This window comes from Falco cherrug, chromosome 4, assembly GCF_023634085.1.
Source record: "Falco cherrug isolate bFalChe1 chromosome 4, bFalChe1.pri, whole genome shotgun sequence".
Classification (NCBI taxonomy): Eukaryota; Metazoa; Chordata; class Aves; order Falconiformes; family Falconidae; genus Falco; species Falco cherrug.
In genome coordinates, this window is record NC_073700.1 from 100,084,551 (window position 1) to 100,110,328 (window position 25,778).

The 25,778-nt window shown below is 41.6% G+C and overlaps 1 protein-coding gene across 1 annotated transcript in view; it reads left to right on the forward strand.

Annotated features, from left to right (window-relative positions):
* Positions 1–209: 209 nt before the first annotated feature.
* Positions 210–25,778, forward strand: part of PIK3R4 (phosphoinositide-3-kinase regulatory subunit 4) — a 28,724-nt gene continuing 3,155 nt past the window's right edge. Inside the window, exons 1-17 of the mRNA XM_055708849.1 lie at positions 210–313; positions 530–1,312; positions 2,616–2,749; positions 2,929–3,511; positions 5,750–5,884; positions 7,246–7,467; positions 9,914–10,087; positions 11,232–11,377; positions 14,112–14,315; positions 15,540–15,741; positions 17,448–17,647; positions 18,608–18,818; positions 20,719–20,884; positions 21,597–21,761; positions 23,639–23,850; positions 24,135–24,266; positions 25,655–25,755. Coding sequence (XP_055564824.1) covers positions 583–1,312; positions 2,616–2,749; positions 2,929–3,511; positions 5,750–5,884; positions 7,246–7,467; positions 9,914–10,087; positions 11,232–11,377; positions 14,112–14,315; positions 15,540–15,741; positions 17,448–17,647; positions 18,608–18,818; positions 20,719–20,884; positions 21,597–21,761; positions 23,639–23,850; positions 24,135–24,266; positions 25,655–25,755 — 3,717 coding nt within the window. The 5' untranslated portion in view covers positions 210–313; positions 530–582. The remainder of the gene's footprint in view (positions 314–529; positions 1,313–2,615; positions 2,750–2,928; positions 3,512–5,749; positions 5,885–7,245; positions 7,468–9,913; positions 10,088–11,231; positions 11,378–14,111; positions 14,316–15,539; positions 15,742–17,447; positions 17,648–18,607; positions 18,819–20,718; positions 20,885–21,596; positions 21,762–23,638; positions 23,851–24,134; positions 24,267–25,654; positions 25,756–25,778) is intronic.

The following is a 25,778-nucleotide window of genomic DNA, read 5'->3' on the forward strand; positions in this document are numbered from 1 at the left end:
TGCCGCCTCCTCCCATTACAAGGCACAAAACAAGAAGCAGCCCTTCCCAGGGCACACAGCCGGCAAAAAAAGAAGGTCACCAGGAGACACCCAGGGCGGCCCGCGGCACTGCCCCCGGCTGCGCTGCTGAGGCCGCTCCCGCCGCCGGCCCCTTTCCCCAGGGGCTCGGGGCGGCCCCGGACGTGAGCTCACGGCGCCGCCCCTTCCCCGCCCGCCTCACGGTGCCGGTTCCGCCGCGCCGAGTCCCGCCTCGCTCCGTCCCGCCGTCGGGGCCGGGGGTCCCGGCGCTGCCTGGGCCGGGCGGGCCGCGCCGGTGAGCGCTGCGGACGGTGGACCCGCCGCCGCGGCGCCTCGCTCCGCTGGGCCCGGGCCCGGCGCTGCCCCGGCGGCGGGGCCTGCGGAGGGGTGGGAGGCGCGGCGGCAGGGCCCGCCCGGGGCGGGGGGCCCGGGGCAGAGGGCCCGGGGCCAGTGGGGCGAGCCCGCGGCTGCGACCGGTGCGAAGGGCGCGTTGTGTGTGCTTTTTCCCCAGGCTGACGCGGGAGAGCCGCGGTGCGGTGGCAGCGCCCGGGGGGAGGTGCCGCCATGGGGAACCAGCTGGCTGGCATCGCCCCCTCGCAGATCCTCTCGGTGGACAGCTACTTCTCTGACATCCACGACTTCGAATACGACAAGAGCCTGGGGAGCACCCGCTTCTTCAAGGTCGCCCGCGCCAAGCACCGGGAGGGACTGGTGGTGGTGAAGGTGTTCGCCATTCAGGACCCCACCTTGCCCCTGACGAGCTACAAGCAGGAGCTGGAGGAGCTGAAAATAAGGCTGCACTCGGCACAGAACTGCCTTCCCTTCCAGAAAGCGACCCTGTCCGAGAAGGCCGCCATGCTTTTCAGACAGTACGTGCGGGACAACCTTTATGATCGAATTAGTACCAGGCCGTTCCTGAACAACATTGAAAAAAGGTGGATTGCCTTCCAGATCCTTACGGCGGTGGACCAAGCACACAAATCTGGAGTCCGCCATGGGGATATTAAAACTGAGAACATCATGGTGACTAGCTGGAACTGGGTTCTTTTAACTGACTTTGCCAGTTTTAAGCCAACTTACCTTCCTGAAGACAATCCTGCTGACTTCAATTATTTCTTTGACACGTCACGGAGGAGAACATGTTACATTGCTCCCGAGCGCTTTGTCGATGGCAGTATGTTTGCTACAGAGCTGGAAAACATGCGGGACCCTTCAACTCCTTTAGTAGACCTGGCAAACAGCAACCAACGAACAAGAGGGGAGCTAAAACGTGCCATGGATATCTTTTCTGCAGGTACTTGGACCCATCAGGGGAAAGCAGTGTGTTTATGATTGTGTGTTGGGGTGCAGACAACCTTATTTTGGTTTGGGGGGTTGTTTCGTTGTTTGTTTTTTTAACAGTGGGCTTAGAGAACAGCATGCGGAAAAACTTGCTTTTTTTAGGCAAGACCCAACCCCAGATCTTTCCTTCACAGAAAAAGTAGAGACACAATACAGCAAGCTACATAAGTGCATCACCGTGTTATCAGAGGAGGGAAGTCACAAACTGTTCTCTATGGCTCAACTCTGCCCTGAGGAAGACATGGTTCTGCAAAGCCACAGACCATCATCTTGTGGCTGAGGTTCTGGGACACATAGCATATGCCTTATGGGACCCAAGAGGAGGAAGCCAATCAGTGGTTCACCTAAAATCCAGCTGCCTGGGGGCTGAGACAGCTTTCAGGGCAATGTGGCAACATTGGCTTTAGAAGCCCATTCTCATTTCATTTTCCCCACAGGTGGGAGGTTCGATAACTAACTAAGCTGCTGTCATAGTCTCACTCACAAATACTTAAAGAGTCTGACCGTGGGAGCTTGTCTTGGGTCTCGGGCTTGTCTTCAGCACTTTGAAAGCTCTAAGTTTGGCTTTTTTTTTTTCTTAAAGTGATTGAAAAACCTGAATTTAAAGGTAACGGTTACTTCATTTTACAAGCTGCTTTTATGGCCAGACTTCTAGGGCACTCCACTGATAAAGCAAGATGCTGACCCTTGGGAGCAAACTGCGGGAGTGGGACCTTGGGAAAGACTGTGTGTCATACAACAGGGAGGGCTGTGTTTGGCAATTGTAGTATTTCTCACTGTGCTTATGAGCTTGTGTGAATGAATCTGTGCAGTCTCCCAGCATCACTGTGGAAGCAGAGGTTATTTCCTTACCTTCTGTAAAAGGGCTGCTTAATTTTGACCTACTGCCTGATCCATGCTGACTTACTGGCACTCTTCTTCCACGTGACAGTGATGCGGCTTCCTTTTCGGGTGGTGTGTTTTCCAGCTGGCAGGTGGCTGAAGTCACTGCCTCATGTTTCCTAATTGCAAACTCCTCTACTGTTGGCATGTTTGAAATAAAATACTTGGGAGATATTTCAAGGATCAAGTGTAAAAGCCAGCTTTTGGAGCCTGAGATGCATCTCCTTTCCCCAAGTTAATGTGGCGACTTAGCTCAATTAAAAATAAGGCAAATAAGAGTTGCATAGAGTTTGGTTTTGTCCACATGTAGAAAGTGAAGTTAAAGTGTCTGTTTATAATCCTCTGACATCCTTGACTCTTTTTTCGTTCCCCAGGCTGTGTAATAGCAGAGCTTTTCACAGAAGGCGTACCCTTGTTTGATTTATCTCAGCTTTTGGCTTACAGAAATGGCCTCTTTTCCCCTGATCAAGTCCTAAACAAAATTGAAGACCGCAGTATCAGAGAACTGGTAAGGATAGACTACAGCATTAGAACCATGTGTGTGGTCCGTTTGTAGTCTATTTCACCTACTTTGGTGACAAATCATTTATTGTTTGGTTTGGGGTTTTTTTGTTTTGTTTATGTATTACAAATGTCTAAACCTTTAATCTTTCTCTCCCACTCCCTCCTACTTCTGCCTTTCTCAAGGTCACTCAGATGGTCCATCGCGAGCCAGATAAACGTTTAGCAGCTGAAGATTATTTGAAACAGCAACGTAACAATGCATTTCCTGAAATATTTTACACTTTCCTTCAGCCTTACATGGCCCAGTTTGCCAAGGAAACATTTGTGTCAGCAGATGAGCGTATATTGGTCATACGTAAAGATCTGGATAACATCATTCACAATCTCTGTGGGCATGATCGCACAGAGAAAGCCGAGGGAGAGACAAAAGAGAATGGGCTGGTTATTCTAGTGTCTGTGATAACTTCCTGTTTACAGACTCTGAAATACTGTGATTCAAAACTGGCCGCTTTGGAACTGATTCTTCATTTAGCACCAAGATTAAGTGTAGAGATTCTTCTGGATCGTATTACTCCTTATCTGTTACATTTCAGCAACGACTCTGTGCCCAGGGTGAGGGCAGAATCTGTGAGGACACTAACTAAAGTTCTTGCTCTCGTCAAAGAGGTGCCACGCAATGATATTAACATTTACCCAGAATACATTCTGCCAGGCATTGCACACTTGGCCCAGGATGAAGCCACCATCGTCAGACTTGCATATGCTGGTAAGAGGAAATCCAGTCAAAACTCCAGTCTTGGGCTTTTCTCTGTTTCCTTAACTGTTTTCTCCTCTGCTCAAAATCATCACAGAGCTTGCTGTTTCTATTTCAGTAAATCTCCCCAGAAGTCTCATAAATGACTGCAGGTAAAGACACCTGTATTCACTTAAGCTAACTGGTGCAGGTGATGGCAGCAACTTAATAATTAATGAGTTAAGTTATACTAACAGGTGGATTTCCAGTGTAGATCTGTACCCAGAGTAAATAATTACATTTTAAATAGTTGACAAAACCTGTTTGCTCTCTGCTAGATGAATTAACTGTCTTTAAAATTAACATTCATTCTTTTCTGTAGTTTTGCATGTAAAAGCAACTTACAGAATGTGTACATATGCTTTGGGCTAGGCTGGATGCAGAACACAGCAGGCCTGCCCATGGCTAAGGTAAGGGTCAGTTTAGAGCCTCGTGCTCAGGGAAGCCCCCCAGCTTTATTCCCTGTATAAGCAAGAGCATAACAAAGAAAAGTACTTGTCTAGGTGGTCTTTGTGTAGCTAAATATGTGAACAGGGCTTTCTGAGCTTGCCTGCCTTTTGCTGTTTGTATTAATTTACCTTAATTCACATCTCATTAGCTCAGATTGTTTGCTTAGAGCAGCCTGAATGAACTGAAATAAATGTGGAACTAAAAGCATCAGTGTGTTGCTGTGCTTCAGAGGTAGTTTCACAAAATGAAATTTGATATTTAGGGGCTGAAGTTACATTATTTGTTATGTAATAGATTGCCTTATAGTGTAGCAGATGTTTTCTTTGCATGATATTCAGATAGGAGTTCTGCCTGGTTCAGGAAGAAACTTTTTAGTTATGCCTGTGTTTGCTATTTAGTATGTACCCTTATTTGCCATGACTAGCATATTTTTAAGTGTGTTGGTTTGTTTTGGATATAAATGTAGAACTGAGTTGAAAATTCCCGGTGATGTTTTTCTTTTGTTTACTAAGTCAGCTGATAAAACTAATTATTGAAGACAATGCATAGTTAATGAATGGAACCAACAGCTTTTGGTCACCTTGATCATTTAGGGCTTTATGAAAGAACAGTTTTCTTCATGACTCACTTTTATTTGTAGATAAGAAAAAAACCCCAAATCTTGTAAAATTATAGTCTTTTTAGAATTAACCTTTAAACAAACTAATATAAAGCTGAACTTGTTAAATAAGCTGAAATAGAAGAAACAAAATGCAGTTTCCTTATCTGCAAGTGCAAAAAGGCTACAGGTCTCAGTACCCACAGACTCCAGTTGCACCTGCTCACACAGAGGTTCTTCAGTGGTTTTGACTTTATTTTCAAACTGAGTACAACTAGAATATTTTCTGAAACTTGAAAAAGTTATTTGAACTGTAGGTGGTTAAGTCTGATTAAGTTTCCTTAACTTCAGATAGCTTTTCTTTTAAGAAAGCAATTTCAAATAAATAAATGTATTTAAAGGTAGTCTAATAATTACATTAACTTGTGTTACTATAGCACGCTTTTTGATAGTGGTCAGAGGGGTGACTTAACAGGATTTGATCTGGGCTGTGGACAGGCTCCATTGGCACGCTGCTCTTGTCTTGGATGACACTCAGAATGGCTGCTTAAGTGGGTCTTCTGCCTCAACAGGATCATTCCTGTGCCAGCAGTGGCCTGACCCATATAACATAGCCTGAGTTGCGTTAGCAACTTCCAAACGTTGCAGAACGGTGCTAAATCACATGGATGGATTTGGGGATAAATGCTCTAAAAGTGGAATCCAGCGCTTAGGGGTAACCCTGTTGTTACTCTCTAGGACACATATCCTGGCACAGTGGTTTGTTGCGGTTGTTTTGCTGCAGTCTACCATGTGGGCATGTTAGTTAGTTCAGGTTAATTTGCCTTTAAGTTCTATCAAGTTATTTAGTCATTAGCCTGAGTTTAGGTGGCATTTAGGGCTAGTTCTGGAAGTCTGAAGTTAGTCCTTGTTACCACTTGATATACTTAAAATTTCTACCCTTGTTTTTGTGACAAAATACCGTGTGATTTAATATACTTGGTAGCTTTGCTGGAGTCAGGCCAACAGAAGTGGGTTGACCAGAGAATGTTGTGTAATTTCAGTTCCATTTGTCCATCATGACTGGTATTGTCAACGGTTATAAGCCCTCATCGGGGGGATTGTCAGACTGATGTAAATAGGCAAAGTAGAACAATTCTTAACCAAAATGTTTTCCTTTGCAGAAAACATAGCGTTGTTGGCAGAAACAGCTCTGAGATTTCTGGAGTTGGTACAGTTGAAAAATCTCAATATGGAAAATGAGCCAAATGGTGAAGAAATGGATGAAACTTCTCATCCTAGTGATAACTATGACACAGGTAATGTCACTTCTGCTTACCTTGCCTGCTTATAATAGCAAATCATGGGCCAAAGCTCCTAGTTAGTACTAATCTTCCTCACCTCTTAAAGCTTAGCCTTCCTGTTAAATGGGAAGAATGCTTTGCCTTGACTAGTATCAAAGCATGTGTGTTGCAGCTTCGTGCAGAAGCAGACACCTCTGTTCTGAGCATTGTGAGAGACAAAAAAAAAATGTGTAAATGGGCATTCTTTTCTCCAAAAGTTCCCAAGGTATTTGACTGTGGTGCTGGCTGCCTGGTTTTGTATCCAGCTTCACTCACAGTCCTGTAAACAAGTCAGCTGTGAAAACATGGCTATGTTCCAAATACTGCTTCCGATGAAGTGGCAAGCAGTGTTAGCTTTGAAAAAAACTGTCAGATTCTACCATAGGTATAGTACTGTATTTTTCAGTCATTCTTTCTTTTCTGTTCCTATGCCTGGCAGTTCTTGTCTTTTTGCCTGAAGAAGCTGAATGTTGGGATGCCGTTGGGTGGTAACACTGCTATCTGTGCTATTGTAACTGTAGGACAGAGAATGAGTTAAAATCCTAAGGATGGCTTTTCTTTTCCTTTCCCTTGGGAAGGAGTGACCTGTGTGTCTGCTCCGGTGACTTTCAGTGATGCATAAATTTCCAGAGCAATGCCAGGCAAGTCTTCTAAGCTGGGAAGAGTTTGTGGTTAAGAACTGTCATTTCTCTTTTCGGCTAAGTAGATCAATCTGTGACTAATCATAATTGGTAAACATCCCACACATACTCCATTTGGTAGGGAAAAAGGCATGTTTCAATTATCTCTTAACTAGTTGTAGGATGATACTTTAAAAAAACCCCAACAACAACCAAACAAAACCTACCAAAACCAAACATAAAAAAATCCCCTTTGAGTTCCTTCACATAAAGCATGGGGTGCTCAGATTTGCTGAGGTGTGACAGAGGAAGCCTCATAGTATGAATTGTATTTCTAAGAAGTACTGTCCCCTACCCCTCAAAATAGCATGGACATGAAAGAAGTAACACAAGGAAGAAAGACAGTTGAATGGTTCTGTTTTGTTTTTCACATCTGCATTTCACCTACATATATATGAAATAAGCTGGATCATCTTAGTTGAAGTTATGACAAGTTTAGAATTTATTGATTTGGTAAGAATGTCTCACATCTCTATACTTTTTGGCTTTGCCACCACCTCCTGCTTAGTCTGAAGTCTTTGGTAAGCTAGTTGTTGGAATTGTTGAGGCTATATTGCATTGCCCATCTTACTGAGTGTAGCTCTTTTAGCAGCAGGTAGTACGCCTGCACATAATGCTTCTCGCCAACCCAAATGTTCATCGTGTTGTCTCTTGCAGAGCTGCAAGCCTTGCATGAAATGGTTCAGCAGAAAGTTGTGACTTTGCTAAGTGACCCAGAGAATATTGTGAAACAGACACTGATGGAAAATGGAATAACGCGTCTCTGTGTCTTTTTTGGACGTCAGAAAGCCAATGATGTTCTTCTATCTCATATGATCACTTTCTTAAATGATAAGAATGACTGGCATCTTCGAGGAGCTTTCTTTGACAGCATTGTTGGTAAATGTTGGGTTTCAGCCAAACAGAGTAGCGAGATAATAATGTAAATAAGTTTTGCATATCCTGGAAACTGTTAACAGTCATATAAAGGTCCTTTCTTATAAAGAATTCTATAATTTATAGGAAAAGACTTTGGTGAATTATTGGGAGTGAAGATGAAACAATGTAATTACAAGTATATTTTTCTTTTAGTCCAGATACTTAATACCAATGAGACTGAGGTATTTAAGTATAAGTTGGATTAACATAAACAATAAACTTTAAATGCTTTTTATTTTTGAGTCTTTGCTAAAGCAAATAACTCAAAAAGCTGAATTGTGACAAGTAAATACTAAGATTTTTGCAAGTTGTCTAGTAGATGCAGTGTTTCACGTGTGTGTGGGCCCATTAACTTCAGTAGACCTGCTCACATGATGAAAACTGTGTACTGGTATAGCCTAAAATTATAATTTGAAACATTTTTTTAATGCCTTAAAACCTCACTTAAAGATTCCTGTCATCTCAGAAAGCTTAACAGCTGATGTCATCACTGGTAAGATTTTTTAAAATTGTTATTAAGTTTATGTAATGTTCCATGAATGTTGGAAATTATTCCACATGACCATTGCTGAGAGTCAGCACTCAGGATTTGCAGGTTTTCTTGACCAGGTTTTCCATTGCAGTACCTGGGGGGTGAAATGGTACTTCAGATGCAAGGCAAGAAAAAAAGAGCATGGTCAAACTTCCAGCAGGGCCATTATGGTAGGCACGCATTACATTATGACTGGAAGCCACAAAGTGCTGTGCTGGCAAGCCCTGACAAGATGCGATGCTAATAACTTGTCAGAATTTGTTTGCAAGGAGCAATGGGGTGGTGAAAGCACAGGTCACAGTGTCTTGCCTTCTTGCAAAAGACATGTAGGTAGATGTGAGGCAATTAAATGTGAAAGTCAAGACATGTAAACTATATTTTTAGCTGCTCCTCCTCCTGTCCCAGTATCAAAACCTCCACAGAAGAATTCAGATAAAGTTCAGAACTCATATTTTTGTTTCACACTGTTTTACTTAAAGCTTTTGCACATCTTTAAAACTGAGTGTTCAAACTCGTGTTTAAGTGTGTACAGGCACCACGGCCTGTGGCTGTGGGCACGTGCCCTTCTGTAACAGCGGCACCGAGGGGATTTCTCTTACCTGTGCTATTTCTACCTTATTCTCTTCTTTTTTTAGCAATTAGTTGCAAAGCCCAGCATTAATACATGAGCAAGTATATTAATTATAACTTTATCACTTTTACTATGATAAAGTAATTTTATGTTTAATCTAGATTCTGATGAAAGGACGTTGAATCTTGTGGTATTTATCAGTCCCAAACAACTTGAGTTAGAAGCAGAGGCGGTTACAGTCTGTGCTATGTAGCACGAATGACGATAGCAACAAAAAGCCTGAGCTATTAAATGAAAACCTCATTTTTTTTCTCTTGAGAACAGTAAGAGGACTTGCTCAGTTGTTTTTTGGGAAGGAATGTTCACTTGATGGATGTAAAGCTAGAGGAAAGATAGAAATTGACAAGGTCCATCTCCCTGACCATTGCCAGAGATTAATTATTGTACGTGGGTTATCTAATCCAAACAAGCATTTCCAAATGACAGTTTCATGTGGCCAGTGGGTGGTTTTCACATGGGAAAGGAAGAAGGATAGGAAAGCAGTCTCTTTTACTGAGATGCGGTTAATACGTTTTTACCCAGCAGCTTCAAAGGAATTACTTTCACTTAGCTGCTTTTGGTCTTGGCTTCCTTCTAAGATTTTGAAATAAGTTATTTAAAAATTGCATTTATTTTTGAAACTAGGGTCAAAGTGGCTTCATGCCAGCAAGTAATTTGAGACTAGTTAACTAAACAGCAAATCTTGCAGCCGTTTCAGGCTGGAAGAGTTTTAGAAGATTTTTCTGTAAGTTCCTTTTTGACTATTACTGACTCTTTATTTTGTGGCTAAGTGAATGTATGTTATAGGTTTTTGTTGCTGAAAATTAGCCCAGTATCCAGTTCGGTCTTTTCAGGTCTTCCAAATTACAGTCACTGCTAAGTTAAAAGACAAAATCCTGCTAGCAGAGACTTTCATTGTTGCTCAGTTGTCCTTTCCATGTACAAATGCAGGCACTGCATCCCCGCCCCTTAGGCTGCTGGTGTTGCCTTGCAGTTTCAGGCTTCTGCTGGCCAGTTGTGTGCTGACATCTATGCCTGGCTTCTGGAAGGACCTCTGCAGGCACAAGGATCTGCTTTTATCAAACAGTTTTCAGAATATTAGTCTGACTTTAATGGAAAGCAGCTTCCTTTTTTTTTTTTTTTTTTTTTCTAATGACTAATAATCTGTTTTGAGATGTCTCTGTGGGACAGTAATTTTAAACTTCGGTGAGGAAAGGCAAGGAAGTGCTAGTTTTGGGGTTTTATGTGTTCTTTTTATGTTTCAGGTGTTGCTGCTTATGTTGGCTGGCAGAGCTCATCGATACTGAAACCTCTACTTCAGCAAGGTCTCAGTGATGCTGAAGAATTTGTCATTTATAAAGCCCTCAATGCTCTTACTTGTATGTGCCAGTTGGGGCTGTTGCAAAAGCCACATATTTACGAGTTTGCTTGTGATATTGGTAAGTTGGAATACTGGAGAATGCCTTATTTTCCTAGTTAAGAAATTTTAGTACTACATAAAGCTGTTTGCAGCCAGCTTAGCTGTCCAATGTGCAAACCTATAGTACTGTTTTAGAATCTACAAAAACTGTGTTAACGAACTATTGCTAGTTGGACCATGTTAGTGCTCAGAACCAATTCTAAAATAATAATTTTGGTGGAACAAATTGGAGGCATCTTCTCTGATTTTATACAGGACAGCAGCAAACAACACTTAGTCCAAAAACTTCCTGCTTTAAGGCCTTTCCTTGTTCTTCATGCCAACCTCCTATAAAGAAAACCTCCTTGTTACTTCTGGAAGTTGATCAGGCACATAACTTGCAAACTCTTACCTATTGACCTTTGAGGAAGAAGGGAAGCCAGTCCCTCAGACAATCCCTTCTCATCCTATTTCTAAAACCATAACCCCCCATTTAACTCAATAGAACCCTGAATACAGAGTTGGTCTCTCCTTCCTCATCAGGCTTATCAATTTGATTTAGGTGTACCCAAGATTTACCAGCTATTTATGGAAAAGAAAATACCAACTGATCTTTGGAGATGTAGCCTGCTTCTTCCTAATGTCATGGCTTTTCAAATGCGCTCAGAATTTGAGGCAGATGATCTGTGAATATATCTCATGACTAGATACAGTCCCTCGATCACAACTTCTTAAAACCCACATAATTGAAATGGATTTCTGAGTCTTACAGTACGAGTAGTGACTATTCAAGGAAGAGAGGGGAAGAAGGAAAGAATAAAGTATTTACTCTAAAAAGAAAAAAAAAAAATCACTGGTATTAGGATTCTCCATAATTGTCTGGAATAAGGTTGAGGCTTATTTTTTGATTAGTCGTCTTTGCAGATCTGGAGTTGACAGTTAGGGATTGACATGAATAAATAGGAAAAACATGCTGTTTGGCAACAGCAAGGAAGCTGACCAGCACAGGCACAATGAAATAATTTTCTCAGTATGAGTGTTTTAACCTTGGTGCCCTGCAGTAGGGAAGACTCAGTTTGGGGATAATTCTGGGGGAAGGAAATGTCATCATAGGCTGCCATATATAGGATGCTCCCCTCTATTTAACATGAATGATGTATTTTAACAGCCTAATTTTTTTTCAGCACCTTTCCTGTGTCATCCTAATCTTTGGATACGTTACGGTGCAGTTGGATTTATCACTGTGGTAGCACAGTATTTGAATATTGCTGATGTCTACTGCAAGCTCATGCCATACCTCCATCCTTTTATCACGCAACCAATAATACAGGTAATACCTTAAATAACTTTAACGTGTATGTATCTAAACCAGTTAGAATTCTTAAAGTCTGTCTTGGCTGTGGTCCTGGTGATAAGGATATTAGATTGTGTTTTTTCAGTTAAGGTTAGAGACGATATAGTTCTTCGATACTTGCTGGCAGACATTGAAGAATGGGCATTGCCGTCTATGTTTGAAAGACTGCTTCCACAAATTTGCTGCCAATTGCAGAACGCTTTACAAAGCCTAAAATCAACAGATATGTCTTTGGTTCAAGCCCCTCTGCCTTGTTTACGATCAAACTCTCGCGATACTATGCTAGTTTCTAGGAGTCTAAAAGGCATGAAAAGTTGGCTGTGAAACAATTGTTTCTGAGTTCTATGCCTTCATGTACAAGATCGAGTATTCCAGCACTGCCCCGCTAACATACTTAACTGTGGGCCTGACCCTCTGAAAACACGAACAGTCTGTTAAGTAGTGATTACTGTGCTTGTGATTTCAGCAGTGCTACTCCTGTGTTTCAGTGCTTTGCCAAGGGTAAGGGCAGAGCTCTCTGTGTGAATGAGTTAAGCCATATCATAACAGCACATGTCTAGGAATGACCTGCATGATGCTGCTAGTATGATCATATAGGCATCTTTGCTATAATTTTAGGACCTGCAGAATGCATCTCTCAAGTGCTTAAATAGATAAGAAACAGTTGCAGTACTTATATTGAAAAGTACCTCATGTGTTTAACACTTTCTTGTAAACCATGGAGGTGGTAACTTCATCAAAATAGTATTTTTCTTTGTTTACAACTCCCTAGACACCTTGTGCAGTGTTTTAGGCATTGATTGTTAAATTTCTGTCTTTTTCACTTCTTGCTTCGTTTTAGTATGTAAATTTTTCTTTGCTATGCAACACTAAATATAGTAAGCAAGTAGAGGGTAACATTGAGTTAGAATGCAATGAGGAAGTCCTCACTTTGGACTCACTTTTGAAGTTGTTTTTCATTTAGACAGCTATGCAAAGCACGTTATATGAACGAGGTCTTCTGGTCTTCTGACACTGTTGTGAAGGAAGAATTGCAGTCCAACCCCAACATCTCCCATTAATTACTTTGAGTATTCCAACTTTTGTACAAGCATTTGTGTCCTAATTTTAGTCTGAATTAGGTTTGGCTATTTAACTGTAGGACTGTAACTGTGGGCCTATTTCATGAATACGGCTTGCCTGCCCCCGTTATCTTAAGATGTGCTCTTGAAACAACAAAGATCAAGTACTAAAAGATATAAACTCAAAGGAATATTGGGGCTGCAAGTAATCTGCATTGCCTACAAGACTTTGTCCAGACATGTTCTCTGGACACAAACAGACATTGATTTGTTACCTGGGAAAACAGAAACTTGGTGGGGTTTTTTTTTTGGTTTGTTTTAGTAGTAATGAACAATCTTTTTAAGGACTTCCCCAGTTAATGATTCTAAATTATGCCCTAACTCATAAGTTTCTTACGACTGTTTACTAATCTTCCAGTATGCTTTTGAATATTAATTACATGTTTGTGCATCCTTATTCCCTTGTATACATAGGAGGAAACCTGGTAATCTGACTGACACAGGGGAAGAGCTCTTCTACTTGGTGTTTTCATAGGGTAAATGTAGGACAGAGAAAAACGGTGCTTGAAATATCATCATACTAGTAGTAGAACTTTTAATCCCATCTGTCAATGCCAGGTTACTGTTCTGAGACTGCTGGCAGAAAGGGGAAAGAAAATGGAGAAAATCTGACATGACCAACATGTATTTATTTTCAAGAAAGGAGAGAAGTTGAATCTAGGTTATTGGCACAATGATGTGCAATAATTTTGAAGTCCTACGTGACTTTTTTTTTTTTTTCCTTATTGTGAGCTAGAAAGCATCTCTCTAGGACTGTCATGGTTTAACCTCAGCTGACAGCTAAGTACCATGCACCTGCTTGCTCACGCTCCCTCCCACCCTGGTGGGATGGGGAGGAGAAATGGGAAAAGTTAACACTAGTGGGTTAAGAATGATTTAATAATTGAAATAAAGTAAAATATAATAAAAATAATGATGATTTTAATGAAAAGGAGAGAGAAAGAGAGAGGAATTCAACCCAAGGAAATAAATAACCCCCAACAAACTAACCCCCAAAACCCAAGTGATGCACAACACAGTTGCTCACCACCTGCTGACCAATGCCCAACCAACTCCCCCAGCAGTGATTGGTGGCTCCCAACCAACTCCCCCCACTTTATATACTGAGCGTGACATTCTATGGTATGGAATATCACTTTGGATAGTTCAGGTCAGCTGTTCTGGCCACGCTCCCTCCCAGCTTCACGTGCACCTGCTCACTGGCAGAGCTTGGGAAACTGGAAAAGTCCTTGATTCACAGTAAGCACTACTCAGCAACAACTGAAACATCAGTGTGTTATCAACATTACTCTCACGCTAAATCTAAAACACAACACTGTACCAGCTACTAAGAAGAAAATTAACGCTATTCTGGCTGAAACCAGGACAAGGACTGAGCTGGAAACTGGTTTTTTTTTTTTCAGAACATGCATTCAGAGGAAGGTGTTTATATAAATATTTGCAGCTATCCAGTTACTGACTTTAATGATAGGAGAAAAAAATGCAAACACTCTAGGCATGAGATGACAGTATTTACTGCTAGATTTTCTCATGTTTATATGGCTATCATCGTGCTCCATGATGACTGGTCTCTTTTTTTTGAATTGCAGATAGATAAAGAAATAGTCCTGCTAAGTGTACTTAAAGAGCCTGTCAGCCGTTCCATATTTGATTACGTCTTAAGATCAAAGGATATCACAAGCCTTTTCCGACACCTTCACATGCGTCAAAAGAAGAGGAATGGTGCTCTCCCTGACTGCCCACCACCAGAGGACCCTGCCATTGCACAGCTGTTGAAGAAGCTTCTTTCACAGGTAGTTCTTTTTAATTTGTACTTTGAAAGTCAGGCTTGAGATGCTTTTGGACTCTGTACATTTCCACAGACCCTGACCTCACAGTTGCTGCTGTGAGGGACTCCCAGTCCTTCTAATACTTCAAACGATTAGCTTCATTGATTTTAGTATATGCCTGTAGGACAAGTTCTTTAAAAGTTAAGGAAGATTTTAAAAAGATCTGCCAGAAATAGGGCAACCTTGTGTCTGGATTTCCCAAATACAACCTAAGTTCTTAAAATAAAAAAATACATCTCAAATTTCTGACACATCTGTGGTGTAGCAGTGTTACAGAACGTGTGCTGTGTATTGTGTCGGATAAAGGAGTATGCATTTGTCTCCTGTGAAGACAGGCTGAGAGACTTGGGATTGTTCAGCCTGGAGAAGAGAAGGCTGTGGGGAGACCTTATAGCAGCCTTGCAGTGCCTAAAGGGGGCTTATAAGAAAGCTGGGAACAGACTTTTTACAAGGGCCTGTAGTGATAGGACAAGGGGTAATGGCTTTAAACTGAAAGAGGGTAGATTTAGATGAGATATTAGGAATAAATTCTTTATTGTGAGGTTGATGAGGTACTGGAACAGGTTTCCCAGAGAAGCTGTGGATGCCCTCTCCCTGGAAGAGTTCCAGGCCAGGCTGGATGGAGCTTTGAGCAACCTGGTCTATAGTAGGTGTCCTTGTCCATGGCAGGAGGGTTGGAGCTAGATGATCTTTAAGGTCCCTTCCAACCCAAACCATTCTACGACGCTAGGAAGAGAGAAACATGCAGTGCCAAAACCAAAGCTGGAAAGTATTGACGCTTTTATATGAAGAGGGAAGCACAAAGAATCACCCATACAAAGTATTGAGATCTGGGAAGAGGAAGAACTGCAGCTGAGTGTGTCTTGTTTTTTCCCTAGGGCTTGCGGGCCCCAGGTACGGCCTAGGTGGCAGTTAAGCAGCTCGCACCAGACAGCAATTCAGTACTAAATGCTATTCTGCCCTTTTGCTATTTCTAGCCCTGTTCTTGAGGAGGAAAGATATTCTTATACCACAGCGGCTTACCTAACATCTTGTATGAGCGATAGAGTATTGTCTTGAATGCTGGGGTTGTGCGCTCTCCTTCCAGTTCTGAGTTAGTCATTAATTTTACTGCTTCTTACATCTTCATGCTGTGATGCATGTTCTTGTTCAAAAGCAAATGATACTATCTCTCCTGTTATTCTATAGGGGATGACTGAGGAGGAAGAAGACAAGCTGTTAGCACTGAAAGACTTTATGTTAAAATCAAATAAAGCTAAAGCCAATATAGTGGATCAGAGCCATCTGCACGACAGCAGTCAGAAAGGGGTGATTGACTTGTCAGCTCTGGGAATAACTGGAAGACAAGTGGATCTTGTTAAAACAAAGCAGGAGCCTGATGACAAACGTGGTTGGTACATTTTGTGAGCTTTATAGATAAAGTATAGCCTTTCTTTTGGAATCAGAGAATTAAGTCTAACTTACTCAACAATTATTCTCAGTAATTCAGCCTACATAACTATCACCATCCTTACTGAGTTTGCAATAACAGGATTACTGCTGCTATTTGAAATGTGATGTGGTGGAATGCTTTCTGGATCAGCGGAAGATGGGGATGTTTTGCCCCGAGAATATTTAAATCAGTTTGACTGCATTTGCAGTAGTAATATGCAGCAGTTGTCTAGCTGGTTGTGACAAATAGGGTTCTAGCGACCCATGGTAACAGTGTCAATTATGAAGGCTACCTTTCTGCTCTGTCTGCTTCCTGTCAAGAAGTGATGAGTTCTATAACTGTGAAAATCCAGGGTGTTTTCTTGAGGTAACCTGGAGAAAACTGAGGCCTAGGTGTGATGCTGAAAGTCTCACACAGAGGAGTGCCAACTGTTGCTCACCCATCAAGTACATGCTTCTTGGCCTTAGGGGTCTTCAGCTGCTCATCTACCCCCATTTTACTGTTTTGCCTGCTCCTCTTTCAGCTTGAAAAACCTCTTACATTTCCTTGTTCAGCTTTGAAATCCACTTGCTGCTAACTGTTCCAGTTCTCTGTATCCTCAAAATTCTTCTCTTCCATACAGTATTTGAGCATCTGCTTTGCTCTCTCAAGCTTGTAAATCCATCCTCTGTTACACTGCTGATAGGCTCTGTGTTTTTAGACATAAAAATACAGAAATATCTGCAAACCATGTAGCTATTGGCATCTTATTTCCAGAGTTAAGATGCTTGTCTGCAAATGTCTTGCATATCATTTAAAGGAAAATACATAAGCACAGGATTTTTCATTTTATGTTTTTGCATCCTCTGGAGTCAGTAGTGGACAGGATTTAAAAATGAGTGTATATGAAGTCTGTATTTGAACTGACTTATTTCACCCAAAACCGTCCCTTGCAAAGTCTTCATGCCTTTAACTTTTCTGCACTGACTTTGTCCAAATCAAATTCGTCCCAAATTTTGTTTTATGTTTTAAGTGACTCCCAAGGAATGCTGAAAATAAAAACGTTTCCTGTTTACAGATAACATTCTTGAATCTACAGGTGATGTTGCAATTGTGACAGAAAACTGATTGTATTTGACACTGGCAATAATTTGCATACTCTGATATTACCAGTTTATCCCTGATGTCTGTGCTCATTGCAGAGGGATTGGAGTAGATGATCTTTGAAGGTCCCTTCCAACCCAAACCATTCTATGGTTCTGTAATAAATTGTAAAAAAAAAAAAATAATTATTTTATGTATTTATCTATGTATTTATTATTTATATATAAATATTTTAAAAAGTAAAAATTTTCACATGGAGTTTAATCCTGTGACCTTCTAGGTGCAAACTTTCCCTATACTGGAATGATTTATTGCATGAGTCAGTTGTAGGATTAATGAGGTGTGCACACATGTGGCAAGTGTTCTGTTTTGTTTGCCTCATAAATTCCTGTCAGCTGACTTAATGTAGAAGTAGAGTTTTCTCTATATATAAATAATAAACTGGCACGTATATGTTGGACTTGCATATAGCCTGAAAGTAATGACCAGCGTGAGTGAATGTTGTCATGATAATGTGGTTGGTTTCCCCCTTCCTCCCTGCCCCTCTTTCCATCACCTCCCTCCCTCCTAATTGCTTATAGCTAGAAAACATGTAAAGCAAGATTCAAATGTAAATGAAGAATGGAAAAGCATGTTTGGGTCCCTGGAACCAACAAACATCTCCCAGCCAATATCTAAAGGACATGGGCAAACTACTGATCCTGAAGCCATCCAGGCTGGGAAACCACTCCGTTCAGAGTCCTCAGTTGGCATTTGTGCCACTTTGTCATCCTCTCCACAGGTATTCCTGAAAAATACTATCTTTGCATTTTAAACTGAAGTGATTCAATTGTTTTGAAGCCAAGTGGGACTATAGGGATGTGGTGTTCTTATTTTGTTTGGAGGTTATTTGACGCTGGTCATGCTATTCCCTGGTGTGTTCTCCAGCAGAGTAGCTGACTTTTGAGTTCTTAGTTTTGAAATAGGAATTGAGAGAGGATGGAAGTAATTTTAGTCACCTCAACAGAAGAGCTTAACTAACAAATATATGCTTTGCACGAAGGGATGGGGCTTTGTGGATTAGCCAGTTATTAGGTAAGCTGTTCTGGCAGGGAAGACTTTTCCTCAAATTGCATGCCCTATGAGGAAGAGAAGAGATGCCATGATTTTAACTTGGAACTGGTGTATCACATCATGGCTGCATTGAAACGTCCCATACCTGTAATACTTTGTACTGGCTACAGAAGGATGGGCTGGGAGCCCTCAAAGCTGTGGCGGCATCTCTTGATATGGAACACTGTTTTCTGTTTGGTTACTAGCTGGAGCTTAAGTTCTGCTAGCTTTAAATGCATCCATTCTGTACCAAGAGAGAGACACTTCACATTTTAATTTTTATTTTTACAGCCCAATATAAACAAATAATTGTTCAAGAGCTAACCTGTAATTCTGTCAGTCTTGAGAGCAGTAACTGCTTCTGTATTAATGGCATAGAGGTGTGCGTGGCACATTACAGTTTCTATAAATAGAATACAGAACAGACTAGGCAAATGGGGTAGAATTGAGTGGGTAAGCTTTTCTGTAAATGATAATTTTAAATTGTTTTCATGTAAGCATGAATTTTTTTTATGCTAATTCATTGTTAATTGATTCAATTAAAAAAGATTTTTACATTTTCCTTTGGTGTGACCCAGTAATCTTAAGAGCAGGATTTATCTGTGTGTGGAATGTAAGGCATCTATTTTTAAGTGCTTATCTCTTACAGGCATCTGATGGAACAGTTGTTCAACCCAGGAAACAGACTATGCAGGTACTAAGCAGTACAGCATCCCCATCTGCACACCAGTTACGCATCACCACTTGCAAAACTGAACTTCAGCAGCTGATCCAGCAGAAGCGAGAACAGTGTAATGCAGAGAGACTTGCCAAACAGATGATGGAGAATGCCGAGTGGGAAAGCAAGCCCCCACCTCCAGGTAAATCATGGGCCACTGAGGTTATTATTAACAAACAAACAAACAAGAAAGTCAAAATATCATAATCTCAGGGAAAAAATGCAAAAGACAAGGAAAAGAGGAAATTATTAGTTTAGGAAATGTGCCTCCTATGCAGAACACCTATTTGGCTGAATATATACGTGACCTATGAGAGAGGGTCTGGAACCTAGATCTTTACCTTTGCAGTGGTGGACCCAAACCACTGGTCTGAAGCCCAGGTTGTGCACCTTTTACCAGTGAGTTTTCTGAAGCAGATTGTTTGTAACCAGGTGTATGGCAGATAACTTGCCATCCTGTAACAGCCTGTAGCTTGGTTTGGGCAAGAGGAGAAACGCTGTGTTGGGAGGTGAGAAATGTATTCTGCCTGGGGTGGCTCCAGATTTTCAGCCATCCTGTGAGTATTGTAAACTCTTGGCCAGGTTTTCTAACCCAGTGGCATGCATACTGGGGTGGGCTGCTTGAGCTGTGCTTTTTCACAAAGGAGCCTGTCCCCACCAGCAGTGGGGACAGTGACACAGTGCCCACCCACAAAGAGAAGATGTGTATTCTCATACTACATTGTTGCTTTCAGAGGGAAAGGAGAGACATTTTTACCTCTTGTTCCTCCCTGGTAGCGCCAGTCAGGTTTTGCTGATTAGGGCTCTGGCAGCAAACATAATTTAACCATCTTTATATGGCCACAACTTATATTTGGAGCTCCAAATTGATATTGGGATTTACTCAGATTAGTCCTTAGCATTTTCTGCTCGTGTTTTCTGCTGTTACTGGGTATCCCATACGGAGATTTTTCACTGGCCTTTACTGTTGGGAGTTCCTGTGCTTAAACTGCAGATATTGAGAGCAGAGTCTGTACCAGCTAGGCTTGCAGTAATCAACGCAGTGATGCTAAAGTCTTTGGTAAATCTAGCATTAGATATGCATACCTAGGCATATACAGCTACCATGTAAATTTAAGGGAAGTAGTAGAAAATCATCAGGAAAATGATCCAACCAGATAGCGTTTGAACATAGCTAACCTTGACTGAGCTTGGCTAAGCCATGTGTTTGTCTTCTTGAGACTTTTACAACCTATGAAATAACGTGGCCCAATACAAGTAGCTGACGTGCTCCCTTACACAAGGGAGTGGATGCCAGAAAAAGTGTTCTTATTTGAAGTTTGTGTCATATTCTGAAATTTGCTGTGGTCTGTCCTTTGTTATCTTCATCTGCTGTTAATCCTTCATTAAAGTAGATGCTGGTTAGAAGTGCAGCCAGATACTTATGTGTTGCTTATTTCAGAGGAAGAAACGTCACACAAATGTTGGCAGTTTCTTGGCAAGAGTTATTTTGTGTCAGCTCAATTCCTTCAGTCCTTCAAAAAGAAATTGAGTAAATGTTATGTGGGATTTAGAAGTGCTGTTTTTTCATTTTCCTGGGTTCATAAGGCTTGACAGCATAGCACATAGTGCAACACTGAACTTGTCCATTCAAGTACTCTGCAGACAATCCAGGAACTCAAGACTGTTCAAATTTGTTGCTCATCATGTGCATTTTGGGCATGTATTGAGTTGCCATTTGCAGCACAGCAATCTGCATGATAGCAGAACTGTGCACTAGTATCTCTCAAACTCTATGTAGAAGCACTCTTTCTAGTTTCACTGAATATACATGGAACCCAACTAAAAGAAAAATCGTACCCAGATCTGCCAGTAGGGTTTAGTTTAGAATTGAGCAAAAGTAGGCTTCTGCCTTTAATGTTTAAAATGCCGCCTTCTGTGCTTTGCAGCTGTAATGACTATATACCAATACAGCTGTTGGTGGATGGGATCAGGGAGATTTGTTTGTTCCTAATTAGGTTATGAAATCAACACCGACCGTTATGGTTTTGTTTTCCCTGTAGGATGGCGTCCCAAAGGATTGTTGGTAGCTCATCTTCATGAACACAAGTCTGCGGTGAACCGCATTCGGGTCTCTGATGAACACTCCATTTTTGCCACTTGCTCAAATGATGGCACAGTGAAAATCTGGAACAGCCAAAAAATGGAAGGAAAAACCACTACAACCAGGTAGCTTTATAACTCATGGGATTTGGGGGATGCTGTTTTGGACTGTGAAGTGAAGTAGAGCAGGGAGGAAGATATGAATCCCTTGTGGGTGTGCTAGAGATATCAATAATGAAATATACTGCTGTTCCTCTTGGCATGCAGCTATAAAATATTAGCTAAAAATGTATGAAACATGCAGCTGTTTCAATTAGTAAAAGAAGAAAGTGGTTAGTAAATGCAAAGAGACTGCTTTGTGGCTGTAGTAATTACAAGCTTTTTTATTTCATTTCTACACATACATAAATATATTCTCATGTTGTTTAAAAGCCATCTGATTTTTATTTTTATTTTTTTTAACAAATTAGCTTTTTGCTTAACTATCTCATCCACTGATACTTGATGCAGGAAAGCTGTTTTGCTGGTTGGAACATGGGTGGTGTGGTATGCTATGTGATACAGATCTAGGTTAGACTTTCATTTTACTGATAGACGGATGTGTGCTTCTGCAGTTGGAGACTGTTATAACCCAGAGGCTCAAAGATGGAGAGTTAAGCTTGCAGAGGCAACACAAGCCGTGTTGCTTTCTGAGCTTGGAACACTCAGAAAATGCTATTTTCAGAGCTCTCTCAAGAGCCATTGGTTTGAAGTAGGTGTTTGAGAGGAGTAATTCTTTTCTTGTTTTAATTTAATTAAAACATTTCTTATTTTTCCTCTCCCTTTCTATACTGTTTAGATCAATTTTGACATACTCTCGGATTGGAGGACATGTAAAGACACTTACATTCTGCCAAGGCTCTCATTACTTGGCTATAGCTTCGGATAATGGTGCCATCCAGCTTCTTAGTATTGAAGCTTCAAAGCTCCCTAAATCTCCTAAAATTCATCCAATACAAAGCAGGTATGTACTTAGAGCAGTTAAATCTCACTGCACAGCTCAGGCTGTTAGTATATTTCTTGATTAGATCACTTGATTTGCTCTAGGCTTCCTGCTGGCTGAGCTCAGGCTGTACTGGAAGGCTGTAATCTATGGTCTTACTCTGCTTCATAAAGAAGGGTTGAAAGGCAGCTGTGTAGGGCTGAGAATTTATAGCTCTACGTTATTGGTGCCTTCTGTGTCACTGGATTCATTGTCAGCTTGAAACAGTCTCAATAGCTCTCAAGTCTTTTATTTATGCACTGGGATTGGTAGTTTCTTACCTCCTCTGTTGCAATGTTAATGCTTATAAAATTATTTTGGAGGCTCTTTTATAGGTCATTAGATAAATGTTTACAAACATACATGTGGTTTGGTCTCAGACCTGCAATTTTTTCTCTCAAGCTTTTAATGTGAGTAAGGCAGCAAAGGTATGGGGGAGGGGACACTATTTAGGGGAATCTTTGGGAATGGTTTAGCTCTTTCTTACCTCTCTCCATATGAGCAGGTTTTGAGTATTTGGCACTGATTCAACAGCTTAATCTTCCACCTTGAGTGAGGGACACATCTAGGCTCCAGCAAATCTAGCGACCATCTTAAAGACCTCTTTTCTGTCCAAAGTAAAAGTAAGGTATCTGTCTCAAATATCCTCTCTTATTTGAGATTAAATTCAGAAATTAAATAAGCCGAATCTAATCAAAACAAACCAGGTTTCCCTTTTTGGTATACACTGCATTTGTGCCTGAAGGTATCTGTTTGCACACACAGTAAAGTGAGTGATGCCAGTGCTGGCAGTATAACATGAAGAGGAGTGTTCCTGCCCGGGTAGGTGAATATTTGATAAATGTGGAGCATGAATCACAGAATGGTTTGGGTTGGAAGGGATCTTAAAGATCATCTGGTTCCAACCCCCTGCCATGGGCAGGGACACCTTCCACTAGACCAGGTTGCTCAAAGCCCCATCCAGCCTGGCCTGGAACACTGCCAGGGAGGGGGCATCCACAGCTTCTCTGGGAAACCTGCTCCAGTAAAATATTTATTCCTAATATCTCATCTAAATCTACCCTCTTTCAGTTTAAAGCCATTACCCCTTGTCCTATCACTACAGGCCCTTGTAAAAAGTTCCTCTTGAGTTTTCTTGTAGACCCCCTTTAGGTACTGGAAGGCTGCTATAAGGTCTCCCTGGAGCCTTCTCTTCTCCAGGCTGAACAATCCCAACTCTCTCAGCCTGTCCTCATAGGAGAGGTGCTCCAACCCTCTGAGCATCTGTGTGGCCCTGCTCTGGACTTGCTCCAACGGGTTCATGTCCTCCTTTATGTTGGAGGGTTCAGAGCTGAATATGGTACTCCAGGTGGGGTCTCATGAGAGCAGAGTAGAGGGAGAGAATCGCCTCCTTTGACCTGCTGGTCACGCTTCTTTTGATGCAGCCAAGAATTTGGTTGGCTTTCTGGGCTGCAAACACACATTGCTGGGCCACGTTGAGCTTTTCGTCCACCAGCACCCCTAAGCCTTTCTTCTCAGGTCTGCTCTCAGTCCATTCTCCACCCAGCCTGTTTTTGTGTTTGTGATTGCTGATAGGACCTGCAAGCCTTCTACGGGCTAGTAAAATGCTGTCAGCAGCTCTTTGCAGACATAAACATAGCTCTGTGCTCTGGGTCTCTCAGTCCTGCGCATGGGTCAGGGCAGAGAGATTTGAGAGAGCATAAGCATCTGTTGTACTAAAAGTGGCAAGTTGTTTGTGGCAGATGTGTTGAAGTGACATGAAGAGGAAAATGCTGCTCAGCATCAGGTGAATTGGAAAGAGTCTTAAACTTGGAGGGAGTCATAATCTGTTTCTAAATTCAGTTATTCTTTTAACCCAGGTCCTTAGATCTGAAGGATGATGGCTGTGTGGTAGATATGCATCACTTCAATTCAGGAGCCCAGTCAGTACTGGCTTATGGTACAGTTAATGGATCTCTGGTTGGATGGGATTTGCGATCTAGCAGCAATGCTTGGACACTGAAACATGATTTGAAGTTAGGCCTCATAACTTCGTTTGCTGTGGACATACACCAATGCTGGCTGTGTATTGGTAAGCCTGTATTTCTTGTCTTGTTAGCTTCCCTCTTTCCAGCCCCACACCCCCTTCTGTTTTTTCGTTTAAAATAACTATAGATCAAGCTTTTGTTTAATCTGATTTGACTAGAATATGCTTTTCTCAAACAAGATGAGAGAAACACCTCTTCATTTGTGGGAAGTATTCTACCCTGTAAGCACTTGAGGCTTAAGTCTATCTCCTGAAGAACAGAGCAGAAGGGGTATGGGCAAACCCCCATATATTTATACCCCTGACTCTGGGGAGCTTTCTCTCACCAGGGACAAGCAATGGTACCATGGCATGCTGGGACATGAGGTTTCAGTTACCTATCTCCAGCCATTCTCACCCTTCCAAGGCCCGAATCAGACGCCTGCTCATGCATCCTGTCTATCAGTCCTGGGTAATTGCAGGTAAAAGATGTCTTAAACTTAACCTCATGTGTGCCAGAGGTTGTAATTAAAGCAGCTTCTGTTTCAGCTTCTGCTTCAAGCCCTGAGGGGAGTTGTTAGGGTCTCTTTGTTTGTGTTGTTGTTTTGTTTTGGGGTTTAAATTCCTTGTAGTTTTTCTTGTACTTTGCTTGGGGAGAGGAAAAAGGGAAGGTTCATACTTGTGTTCTGCCACTGTGCTCTTTGTGGCTTTTTGAAATAAAGAGAGAGAGGCTGGTGTAGTGTTAAGACATTATGAAAATGACAGACTTTACAGTTCTCGTCTGCTGAGCATTACAACTCTCATGAGGATTGCTCCTAGTGTGCTGTCTACCACATCACTTTTTAAGGACAAAATGTTATAAAAGAGAAAACCCAGATTCATGACATATATCGAATTTGATGGGAATTCTGCCATTGCCTTCAGTGCCTCTGTAGAGCAGAGACTGAAAGGTGGTCCCATTCCAATTCCCACTTGCATCTAACCCAGCTGTGTCAGGGGTTAGAGCTTTCAAAAATCTCCTAAGATTCCTCATCTGGTATGCTCACAGCTGCTTCATCCTCACTGCATGTAGCACTGTCATATACTTTGAAATGTCTGTGTCAGGAACACATCCTGATGTGGAGAAGTAGCTTAAACTAATCCTACAACAATAAAATTGATAAAGTTGCTGTAAAATGGGAGTAATTTGAGTTTTGTATTTTACTTGCTTCTTAGACTTCACTTCTTATTTTAGTTATTAACCACCCTGGGAGAAAAAAGAAATTTCTTCAAAAAACATACAAATAAAGCAAGCTTCTCAATGTTTTCTAGTGTTTCCTTCCCTGCTGAAGTATAAATGAGTGACAAGATTTCATGACTTCAGAATATTATTAAAAAGTCCCTGCCTGCTAGGTTGCTGCCAGGCATGTAAACAATCCCTTGAACAGAATTCTTTGCCTGTCCACGCTAACCACAGGTGTGGAACTTCATTGTAGCTACTGAATTCTGTAAATTTGGATTGCTGTCTTAGCTGTCCAGTCACTGCTGCCCCTGCTGAACAGATGATCCATCCTTCTTAAAGAAGGATGAGAAGTTATCTAGGTAGGAAGGTGAAGTTTTAATACCTTTTTAATAGGGTTGGAGATTAAATGAAACTTGCTATAAATTCTCTTAAATTAGGTGGTTTTACTACAGTGAAACTGCTTCCAAGTGGTAAACCAAGCAAAACATGTGCATGGCTTTACTGCTAAAGCAAGACTAACACAAATGCTGCAGAAAGCAAGTGGAGAGTGTCTCTGTGTCATACCCTCTATGTCATATCAGTAGAACAAGTAGTGAGAACCAACTGACCTGTTTTATATTTTTTGTGTTGGCTATATGTTTCCTATAGCTGTCCAAGGCAACAATGAAGTCTCCATGTGGGATATGGAAACTGGTGATCGACGCTTCACTTTGTGGGCCAGCAGTGCACCGCCTCTTTCAGAACTGCAGGTCTGGTCTCCTTCTTCCCCAGT